At 42.0% G+C, this 12,022-nt stretch overlaps 1 protein-coding gene across 1 annotated transcript in view; it reads left to right on the top strand.

Moving 5' to 3' along the window:
• The window catches only part of LRRK2 (leucine rich repeat kinase 2), a 64,356-nt gene extending 57,154 nt beyond the window's left edge, over positions 1 to 7,202 (top strand). Inside the window, exons 49-51 of the mRNA XM_066182910.1 lie at positions 252 to 460; positions 3,523 to 3,597; positions 5,502 to 7,202. Coding sequence (XP_066039007.1) covers positions 252 to 460; positions 3,523 to 3,597; positions 5,502 to 5,623 — 406 coding nt within the window. The 3' untranslated portion in view covers positions 5,624 to 7,202. The remainder of the gene's footprint in view (positions 1 to 251; positions 461 to 3,522; positions 3,598 to 5,501) is intronic.
• Positions 7,203 to 12,022: the final 4,820 nt, after the last annotated feature.

The following is a 12,022-nucleotide window of genomic DNA, read 5'->3' as shown; positions in this document are numbered from 1 at the left end:
GCTGTGACATTAACATCCTGCAGACTGGGGGAGAACTGAGAAGTGTTCCTGCGTTCTATTTAAAGGTCTTCTGAAGAAGACTAGATGGCTCTTTGGAGTCCAGTAATTTTCATCCCAGCTTGTTGGCTTGAGAATTTTGTGATTTGATTTGGTGAATGATTGCTTAAACATCTGGTATTCAGAGTGTTGTTTTAGTAGCTGCAGAATAGGGTGCCACCAAATTCCAATGCAAATTCTTTCCATATTTGTAGGAACAAAGTGGAAAAATTAAATAAGGAATCAAAACATAAACTGGCTTACTCTGGAAGAGTGAAGACCATTTGTCTGCAGAAAAATACTGCACTGTGGATAGGGACAGGAGGAGGACATATCTTGCTGCTTGATTTGTCAACACGTCGTCCTGTACGAGTTATAGACAAGTTCTGTGATTCTGTTCGAGTCATGATAACAGCTCAGCTGGGTGAGTAAAACCTTCCAGTGATGAGTACTTTGAAATCATTGCTAAGTTTAGGTTTTCTCTGTACTTCTTGTTATAGTGTTCCAGGAACAGATTAGTGTTATCCAGGATTTGTTCATTCATTCTACTCCATGGCTGTCATTTTCCATCAGTGTCAGACTCTAGGGTATAATCTGAATATCAGCAGGCTGAATACCTGTGCCCACATAAAGCAGCAACTCTTCCCTGACTTGTCACTGGTCTGCGCATAAACCTCCCACCTTCACTGCATCCCTGTGCTGTGCTTCAGCACAGCTCTCACCATGCTCTGTCATGTGGTCTTCTTTTACGTGTGTCTGCCTGTGTTCTTTCTCCATATCAAGTGTTACACTTCTGGCTTCTCTCTCTGTTAGATTTTAATAGTTTTTCTTTCATTGCTTATTGCCTTGTTTTCTTCTTCCATCCTCATTCAGGAATGGTTCTTTTAGATTTGGGTCACAGGTAGATCATAGCAGAGCTGGGAAAGTGCTACACACCTGGAGGTATGGACTTGTGTAGATGTGCTGCTGCTGTCATCAGGGACAGTTGTTTTGAGCTGTTGTAGGCATACAGGAGTTGTGGTGTTTCAGTGGTGACCATGAACAGCCACAGGAATGCAGATGAGGAAGGGACACTCCTTAGCTGTTGAAACTTCCTTCACCTGTACATTGTCCTACACCTTTCCCAAAAGTAGTAAAGACCATATCAACTCAAGTTTGTGGTCCTGCTGTGGTGAATACATTCAAAATACACGTTACTTCAAAAAGTACTTTGTGGCATGGCATGAGGATTCCCATCACTTTCCACTGTGTTCTGGAAAAAACTCTGGAGTTTCCCTGTCAGTGTTACTTAAAGTGTGTTTGCTGTCAAAAAAAAAAAAAAAAACAAAACAAAAAAAACACCACAAAACAAACACTGAAACTGTTGTGAATTCAGCAACTCACTGTAATTCTGCTAGCAAATATCACAGTTGCAGGTTGTGGATATTTTCTCCTTACCATCAGGAACTTATTCTGTGGGCTGTTTCTTCCTTTCTGTTTCTTCCTTTCTGGAATCCATGGATTCCACTCAGGTCATAGTGCTGGCAACTGTGTTGTATGAGTCAAACGTACCTCACCTTCCTCTGACTTGCCTTTGCCTGAAACAGCAAGTGTAACAGTCCGTTCAGAGCCCAGCTGTTAATGGTGCCAACTACAGCACAGCATTATCATTCCATCTAGTCTTGATAGCTACAATGTTGCTATTATAAAGGGACATTTTATTTTTAGCATTTTGTAAAGAATAATTACTATGAAAATGTAATAATTTTTGCCTTGCCACTGTCATTGATAGGGAAAATACATTGTGTAGAATAGTGTGATTTTAAAAACTCTGAGGCTCAGTCGCCTGAACAATTCTAATCAAAATTTTATTTATAGAAAAATTAGTAATCAGAAGTTTAGCTGCATTTGAACAAATCTCGAGAATAGCAAATAAGATTGATATATGCAGTTTGATGTGTACTTTTTTCTCTTGATCATGTTTTTGCAGCAATTATTTATGAGGCTAGGATTTTTTTCCTAAATTCAAGGACTTGGTTTCTACTGGAATCTCTGAAAATGGCACTGAGGCTGCTGAGCAGTTTTTCAACAGTACCACATTGCTTATCTGAAATAAGAGAAGATAGTGGGAAATATTTTCATCTGAAATAGTTTTGTTTAAGGTTGAAACATATAATATCAAGCAGAGGTAAATATTTCAGGAAAAAGAGATTTCCAGACTTTGAGACAATAATTTTACCTGTACTTCATATATGAGTATGGAAATGCAATGTAATTTTCCAATTCTGTCACCTAACACATTGATGCTGAATAGGCATGAGACTTACCATAGAGAATAATTTAGATGTAAATCTGTAGTTTGTTTTGCAAGTGCAAATTTAGATTTCTATATAGTAAGACAGGACCTAGGTCTAAATAAGAAACGTTACACTTAAGTTCCAATCACTTTTGTAAGGAGTATGGATTGGAGTGACTATAGAAAAAAATCAAATTTATGAAAAATCTGAGCATGGAGGATGTCTATGGTTCCCACCATCCATCATCTACTATAACCAGATCTACATCACTCTCAGAGGAGAATATAGTGCTGATCTCCTCAGGGCAGGAAAAAACCTCTACCTTGCAGAGGTCCCAGAGTGTGTTAAAAAACTTCCCAAGTGCAGCTTTCACAATTAAGCCACACTCCAGTCTATTTATGCCCCAGACACTGCTCCCCTCCTCACCTTGGCCCTAGGGTGTAAGGCTCTGTGGATGAAGCCGTGTGAGGCACGGTGCTGCAGTGGGGTGTCTGCACAGTGGGGGTTGTTCCTTCCCTGGCCTGCTCCTGACCCAGGGACATAGGCTGAGTCTTTGGCAGCCTGCAAAATATCTTTGCAAGACATTTATAGACATGTCTTGTTGGAAATAAGCAGGAAGTTGATATTGAAACACTGGCACATTCTGTTTATCCTTTTGTGATCCAGTCACTCCTGTCTTCCAGGCCTTTATTTGTATTATTCAGTAGGTACCTTCTTATGATCTATCCCCTATTCCACTTCCCACCCATATGCCATCATAAGTTTAAGACTATTAGTTCATAATTTTTACTCAGTTTTTTGTCATATTTGGTTGGTTTAGTTTTTTCATAACTGAACTGGTATGCTTTGCTGTGCACTGGGACTTCACTTGCAGCCTGTCCTTTCACTGTGACATCTGTTTGCTGTGACTCTACCACCTCTGCCTGTGCTGTATAATAGGGGCTTTGTTCTTGGGCTTGTTCAGCAGGCTGGTTAGCTGATCCTGTGCTTATGCCTTGGAACCCTGATAAACCCTGACATTAAATGGAGATGGGAACTATATTGTCTTCATGTCTGGGTTTTTCATGGTTAATGATTCTGAATAAAGGGTCTGGTCGATTGATCTCTGCTTTCTGTCCTCTTGGTGCCTTGATGTCATCTACCTTTTCTGTCCTTAAATTACAAAATTCACATAAAAATTAAGGTTTGATATTTTATTTCTTTGAAAAAGGGAGCCTCAAGAATGTGGTCCTTGTTTTGGGATATTGCTATAAAAGTGACACGGAAGACAACAAATATCACAAAGGTATCTGAATTGTGTTTTATTAACTTGTATTATTAGTGGAGGAGACACTATTGTACTTGATTACTCATTGAGAGTGAAGAGTTGATCATCATTTGATACAATTTTATTAGAACACTACTATTAAATAGTTTTTGTTTTCTTTTGCATATCTGGGCTCATACAAACTAAAAGTAACTTCCAAAAATGGATCTGAGGTAGCCACTGTTTGAAGGATACAATACAATTTGTTGGGAAACTGTATTTGGAGAGTAAATGTCATTGTCTAATTGGAGAATGTATCAAATGGATTTCCAGAGGTGTCTGTGCTAGGTCAGGAATCCCCAATGTTTTCCTGAGTGATGTGGATAAAAGAATAGTGAATGTACTTTTCAGATTTGCAGACAACTCACAGTTAAGACAAGCTCACTGGAGGGCAGGATTAGAGCTCAAAGTGATCCTGACTTTGAATAGAACTAATGGTCTGGAAGGAAACAGGATACAATTCTGTAAGGACAAATGCAAGACCTTTTATTTAATTTGGAATGATCCGCTGTACCAGCATGAGGAAATGATCAGCTTAAACAGCAGTGCTGCAGAAAAAGGTCAGAATTGATCAGAGGCAGGTCATGAATCAGCCATGTCACATGGGTGCAGATGAGGCAAACACCACTCTCACACCATGAAAGTGGTGTCTGTAAGACATGAGCTAATCCTTACACTCTGCTGAGTGCTAATATGGCCTCTGCTGGAGGAGCCTAACCATTTATTGCTAAATGATCTGGACTATTAGGAATAGTCCAGGGAAGACAAATGGAACCTGTGAGGAAATGTTGCAGGGAGTTAAATTGATTAATATAAATAAAGCGTAGAGAGGACATGATGATAAGCTTCAAAAATGTAAATGAAGAGCAAGAGAATAAAGACTTCTACATATTCCCTGTGGGTAGGATAAGCACTAACAAGTTTCTGTTACAGCAAGGGAGATTTCGGTCAGACATCGGTAAAAGCTTCCTGACAATTAGGATAGCAAAGTGCTGGAAGATAGAAAATCTGCATCTTCAGATTTTTCTAAGAACAGTTACAGTTGATGCTCTGATCAACTTCTTGACCTTTATGCCCTTCTTCACCTTTGTCTCATCTCAGTTTTGGTGACTCCTAAAAATGTGGCAATGGTAGTATAAAGTTAAGGAGGACAAGTGTAGATGAGCTGCCTGAAATGGGTCAAACTTTAGAGCATTGAGTTTACACTGTGGTATTTCCCAATTCTTGTAACCAAAAGAACATCTATTGGCTTCTTGGCATTTTTTTTTTTTTAAGAGTGAGGTTTAAGAATCAGAGACTCCACAAGCCTTGGGGCCTTAGTTTGTAAGCCTCGAGTCATATAAGTATTCTCAATTATCCCTATTCTACCAAAACCAGTGTGAATTCTTAATGAATAAAGAGTTGTTTGCATGAATGGAGACTGAAGAAGTGACCTTTCCTCAGTATATTCACTAGCTTATGAAATCAGTGTTTATTTTACAGTGAATGGGGTTTGAGTCTCACAGGCAATTAGGGTATATCTGCTTGGAAAGATAGAGATGAAATTTTAGCAGGCACCTCGGTATTAGCATTATCTGTAGATCAAGTCAGTACCTTAAGGCCCACAGGCACCAGAAATGTTTTTTCAAGTGCTTGTAAATGAGATACTCTAAATTTAGGAGCTAGAATCCAAATCACTGTGCAAGTACAAACAGCTTGTAACTCATAACTGCATCACCTCACACATGAAGTGTCATGGAACTTGTCTTCTGGGTCCTAGAGATCATGCTTCATTGGGTAAATTTATGAGTAATTGAGAACAAGCAGATAAGCAAAATCATTTCTAATTATGCAATAACTCATCTCTGTTGCAGTTTTCAAATTTTCTTTTTTTTTTTCTCCAGAGTTACAATCCTGCGTGTCAGTGTGGGACATTAACCTGCCCCATGAAGTGCAAAACCTGAAAAAACACATAGAAATTAGACAGGAATTAGCAGAAAAAATGAAGAACTTTTCTTTGGACTGAAAAGTCACCCTGCAAGTGTCATTTCTTTTTCTAGTCTTCCATCCTAACATACTGTGCAATATTTACAACTTCTTCTTCTTCCTGTTTTTTTTAACCTAAAGCAGGAAGAAAATTACCATGGGAGTATTCACAGGATACCAAGAAGAAAAGTTATTTTTAATATTTGAAAGGACAGAAAACTGTTGAGAATTTCTGATTCTGAAATGGTATCATGTGTCTGTTGTTTACCTGTGAAGTTTTGCTCTCTGCAACTATGGCTCAACTTCAGTATAACATTGTTCATCCAGTTTTTGATCCCAGTTAAACTGGGAGTAAGCCAGGAGACTATAAATGGCTCTAATTTACTTCATTATCTCTACTGAGTTGAGACTCTAATAAGAAGCAAAATTTAAGCCTCTGTGTGTTTACTGCAGTTTGCATGTTTGAGTTTGCTCCTATGATTCATGGTTTAGTAACGTCAGAGCTCATGACCTATTGAAAACATCATATTTTATCTAACACAGTGTTTAAAGGAAGATATAATTACTACATTACTCTGAAAACGACAGGCAGAGTTGTCTTTCTTCAATGAATAATTGACTTTATTTTTCATTATGACCAGAAAAACCCCATTGTGCTTCAGTAATAAAATAGCTGCAAATTAAACACACCGTGAGGCTTCCACATGTGAGTGTCCTCCTGCAGCGCTGCAGTCTGCCTGCTCCTAGGAGATGCGGTCACACCACTGGGATCGCTGCCAGTCACGTAGCTCTTGTGCAGCTCTCTTGGAAGAGAGAAGAGAAAGCACGGGGTGAATGCTCTCATCTAAATGCTGCTATGACTTGCTCTTAGCCCAACTTGCTTGTTTGCTTACCTCAGTCTAAAAAAAGGGAACTTTGGCATTGATTTTTCTAACATGCAAAGTTTCCACTTAATCATTCGTGTTTGAATTTATGTTGTTTTGGGAGATAATCAGGGGAACCTTGAGGAGTGTAAGAAATGGATGCCTCTTCCAAATTTGTTTCCACACATCATCGTTCAAGAGTCACTTTTTGCTCCTTTCTGGCTGTAAGTCCCAGCTGCTGCTTACAGCCCACACTGACCTACTCTAAGAAAGTGCCTTATTTCTGTCCACCTGAAGACAGATGCCGTTCCCTTTTTTTGATACTAGGAGAATCCACAGGGCGCTCCAAAAATCTCAGAGGAATGGAGTATCCAGAGCCATTCCTGAGTCTAGGGAGCTGAACAAGGTTGCATAACCAAAAAGTTCTCAGTTTTTTTGTTTGGTTGGGTTTTTTTAGAAAATTACGTACTGGGATGACAGCATTTCTTGTGTCCGACTCTAGCATTGTTCAATTTTCTGCCAGTTGTGGAATGCATACTCAGGATTCTTTTCAGATATGCATCCCAGTTTCTATGTATTCTCGTAATCTGTGTACTGATAAGAATTTTCTATTTATATGGGATTTTATAACTCAGAAAATATATATTATGTTAGAATGAATATGGTTGGTTTTTTAAAAGAAAAGAATATATGCATTGTGATTAAGTTTATTTGTAAGTCATTTTGAAATGTAAGCCTAAACATTTCTATTAAAACTGTGCTTTGTTAATAATGTAAGTCTACTTTCTCATCATTGAATTTTTAAGGAGGGGCTTTTCTGTGCAGCTTTTGTGGCATTTAATTCCTTCAGGATGATGCAAAACCCTGGCTCTGCAGGAATTATTGACAGCTGCATTCCCACTTGTGCTCTGTCTCAGTGCGTCTTGAGCCCTTTTCCCTTTCCCTGTTTGTCTTCTGCTTGGTGTTCCTGAGGTCTTCCCCAGAGATGGGAGGTGATCTGTAAGGAGTATTGTCCCTGTGGTCTTTCGTCACCTCTCCAAGATTCTGGGTAACGTTGATCCATAGACTGAACTGGGGGTAGTGTATTCAGTATTACAGGGAAGGTGAAGAACAAAAGAAACAGGAGCCAAAAGAGAGTCAGGAGCTCATTGCAAACCCAACTCAACTGGCCACTGCTGATTTGCCCATGGCTAGAGAGAAAACTTCTGTCATGGTGGTAACTCACTGGGACTGTTTAGCAATACAGCACTCATTCACACAGAGCAAGGTGATCCTTCTGCATCCACACCAAATAGTTTTTAATACTTCAAGAAAATATTTAGAGAACATCTTGTGTTGGTGCTTCTTGTTAGAAGTGCTCAGGGACTGGCATCCCCTCCCCAGCTGGCGCCTGCTGCCATGGGCAGGAGCAGCACCATTGAAACCTGCACTATAAGGAAACCTGTTCCCCGAAACATCTCTACTGCCAAACTATAAGGAAAGAGGGAAAAAACCCCATGACTTTGTATCACTCTGGTTTCAGTGGAGGTGTTTGAAAACCAGTGAAAGCTGATCACATAAGAAGACAAGTCCTGTCAGATATAGTTTGTTGCATACTTAGGATAACATCCAACATGTGAAAACAGATAACCCTTACTTCAGAGAAGAGGTTGTTTGCTCATGGGAAACAAGCATGTGGTGTGGTGTGACTGAACACGTGAGCTGAGACACGTGAGTAACCCCATGTCCCTCAGTGGAGCTAAAGGGTACTGGGGTTTAAACCTAAAGACAAAGAGATTAAATGTACACAGTGACCTGAATGCTTGATTGAATACTGTTGGGGTTTTTTTAAAGTATCCTTCCCCTCCTGCGCTGCTGACTTTAACTAGTCATTCTTTTTTTATTGGTTGCTTGCTCTGATAAATTACATGTGCAGATTCACCTGGTCATTAATTTTAACCTCATTTCTTTTACAAGCAGTTCCTGTCAACCCCACTATAAACAAGCTGCACAGCCTGATTTAATGCGCTCTTGGTATTTTGTCCTGGCATTCCTCTGAACTCTCATACTGCCTCTAGTGTCCCATATTATTACCCTATTACTTCAGGCACCACTTTGGGGCAAAACTGGGACACATAAGGGAGGAGAGAGAATGAGGCCTCTTAGGTGTGGCTTAACCCCCAAACGTGGGCATTTGCAAGACAAATAATCCATTTTACAATGGATTCAACACTTTGGATACCAGAGACATGAGAGAGTAGTAAGGAAAAACAATGAGTCTAAGTGAATGAGGAAAAGACAGTGACAGTCAGATTTTTCTATTAGTCTTTCAAGTAGAAAAGCATATGAACAATTTTCCTCACTTTCTGGCTTTTGTCATTAATTTTTAAAAAATCTGGAAAGAGCTCTCCTTACCTGTCTTAAAAGAACCAAATTTCCTGATCAGAACTAGCAAGCATTTTGTTATTTCTGCCTCAGTTAGTTCTTCATCCATATTATGGACTTATCCCAGGACTGTACTGACCTGTATATTCTCTCTCATATATAAAAGCCTTCTTCATGGCCTTTGAACAAGTATAACTCACTCGCTCTCAGCATACTATTTGGTAACTTTTCCAATTTTTTTTTTCTGTTAGGTAGTCATGTGTCTTTGCAACAATTAGTTTATAAATACAGAGTAGCATAATCACATGAAAACAGAGAACCATACTTACTGCATATCTGTATTTTAACATTCATTATTTTAAGAGGAAGAAACCACAAGATGTCTTAATTATTGTTGTATTAGCAAAGGGAAACATCATTTAGCAAAAATTTTGAAGTGAACCCGGGTGAAATTTCTAACAGTTTCAGGAATGTTCTATGTGGCACCTGTGAGATGTGTGGGCACTGTGAGGACAGTTGTGCCTCGAGCTTTAGGCACCTCAGCAACACTCCTCAATGCTTACACTGGTCCTTGTTCACTGAAGTAGCTGAATTACAAGAATTATCAAATAGTGATACAACTTTTTCCCCTGCAGTCACCTCAATGCTGACTGGTACCTACCTCTTTACATGGGTTGTTTGGACTGAGCAGTAAACTGGAATGATTTTTTAAAAGTTATTAAAATTTATGGTACACCAATAGATCTATTTAAAAAAACAGTAGTTTTTTTAAACCATACCAATATGATTCTAGTATAAACACGATGAAAGTCAAAAAGCAGCAAGGACCTTTTCTTTTTTTCCCTTTCTACTGTGTTGCTTTGCCTTTCCTGCTGCCAGACGTTTAAGTGCTGCCGTCAGTCCCTACAAAGGCTGTCACTAATTAGTGAGGAGAGGCGTAAAAAAATCAATGTTGTGTCTCTGGCGTACGTATTTACTTACTTCACTTCCACCGCAGCCTATTAGTGTCACTGACCTGAAAAGTTAAAGCAGACAGAAAAAGGGAAAGAAATTAAAATCTCCTGGGACCATTTCAGTGTTTTGCCTTTTCTGAACCATTTTTTTCCCGTGCCTTTTTCCGTGCTTTTCCCTTGCCATGTCCCGGCACTGGCTCCTGAAAGCTGTGCCTGGGAGAGGGACAGACTCTGCTGGGGGGACTGTGACACCGCTGTCACCCAGCCGAGAGGCACTGACACCATTCTGCGGGAAAGCGGGAGGGGAGAGAAAGCAAGGGGGGAATGAGAGAGAGAGAGAGAGAGAGAGTAAGAGCGAAAGAGAGAGCGAAAGAGGGAGGGAGGGAGGGAGGGAAGGGGGAAAGGAAGGGGGAAAGGAAGGGGGAAAGGAAAAGAAGAAAGGACAAGCAGAAGCTGGTGGTGTCAGTGCTCAGCGGCCGAGCCGGCAGTGCTGCGGGGGCCGGGGCCCGGCTTTGGTGCTGCCAGTGCCGCCTCACGGATCCCCTCCCTCAGGGCTGTCCCAGCAGCGAGATCAGGGCAGAAAACGCGGTCAAACGGTGCCCGGGGCTCAAGGATGCCTGGACAGGAGAGAGCAGGCTGGAATCCCCTCCGGCGGCATTGAGCTGCATCCCACCGGGAGCTTCCCGCTCCTCCTGTGCCAGCACCTCCCGTGCCCGAGCACCCCAGCTTGCCCCGGCCACGGCTCCTCTCTGGGGCACCCCAGGCCGGCACCATCCGGCCTCTGCAGACCTGTTCAACGGGGCTGCAAAGAGGACAAAACCCTTCACGACAAGCTCTTAAGTGAAGGATGAGCCACAGTCAGTCACAGCAGGAAGGAGAGGCCCCGGTCAGCCCCACGCAGGGACCGGGCGGGCCGCGCCTCGGCTCGCAGGGTCCCACGGCTCCAGCCCCGCCGCCTCCTCCCCTGCTCGGGGTCCCGGCCCAGCCTGGCCAGCGCCATCGCGCCGTGAGCTCACAGCGTGTCCCATGTGCCACAGGACGCGTGGACAGGGACCCGTGTAGCAGCGACGGAAACACCTGGCGCTTTTCACTATAAATACAGCAGCATAAGGTCGGTGAGTCTCAGTTCTGCTTTTTCTTGCCACGACACCTCTGCAGTTGCCTTGAAAACATCTGTTTTCTGTGGAGTTACAAGAAACATCCACCCCCACCACCATCTGCCAGGCTCCTGGGCTCTGCAGCTTGAACTTTAAATCAACTGAGCTAAGGCTGAGGCCCAGAAATGACAACTTCATACTAGTATCCTCACAGATCACAATAAATATTTTTTAAAAGCTGCAGAACTGCTCTCAAAGCTATGAGCCCTTGGGTGAGCAGCAGCAGAGCTTGCAGCTTGCCACGAAGAGGGTGGGTTTGGGTGCTGCTGATGGAGGACTGAAAGGCAGTGCATTCCCGCTGAGGTGATGTTGGCCATGTAAAAAGCATTTCCCCTCTCCACAAGCCTCCGGAGACTGCTACAGTGACCACTCCTTTGCGTTAGTCAAGCACCATTAGGTTCAAGTGAAACTCAAAGGATGCTGTTAAACCGCATATGCATAAGTAAAGGTTTAATGAGCTTCCTATTATTCCACTGAAGTTCAAAATTTGCAAAGTGAATTTCTAAACTTCAAGGAGAGGTGCCCACAAGAGCCCACACTACCAGCTGAAGCAGAGCAACAGCAGCACCTGATGCATGCAGAGCCAAAGGCTGGGGCCGCCCTGCCCTGTTCAATGGCCCTGCTCAGTTTAAATGCCACCGTTGTTCACAGTCACTTTTAATAACCAACCACCAGCTAGGGAACTCAGCTTCGGTAAACAGTAATTTTCAAGTATTATCCATGAGTCAAAACTCAGCTCAGCTCACTTTTTTTTTTTTTTTTTTCCTTTTCCAAAATAGTCCTATGTGCTGAGCACTCTACAACTGAAAAACCTCATGGCAAAAGACAGTCTTACCTTGTAATTACAGGAAAAATTTTAAGGGATAAAACCCAACAACCCCAAACCCTTTCAGTTCTGTTTTTATGACTTTTACAGCTAAACCCAGGAAGAGACACAAACACCTGGACTCTGCAGGGACTCGATTGCTGCAGAGCACCTGGTCCTGCTGAAGGAGTCTGAAATCTGCTTTGCTGGAGCTGGGGATGGAAGTGGGGCAGGGGAGTGCAGGGCCCAGCTCAGAGCGGTGTCTGTGGCAGCTCCTGTCCGTGCCTGTGCAGGCAG

The sequence above is a fragment of the Chamaea fasciata genome, unplaced genomic scaffold (genome assembly GCF_029207755.1).
Source record: "Chamaea fasciata isolate MVZ Bird 193981 ecotype frontalis unplaced genomic scaffold, bChaFas1.0.hap1 SCAF_5, whole genome shotgun sequence".
NCBI classification, from domain to species: Eukaryota; Metazoa; Chordata; class Aves; order Passeriformes; family Sylviidae; genus Chamaea; species Chamaea fasciata.
This window is presented reverse-complemented; position numbering and strand designations above follow the sequence as displayed.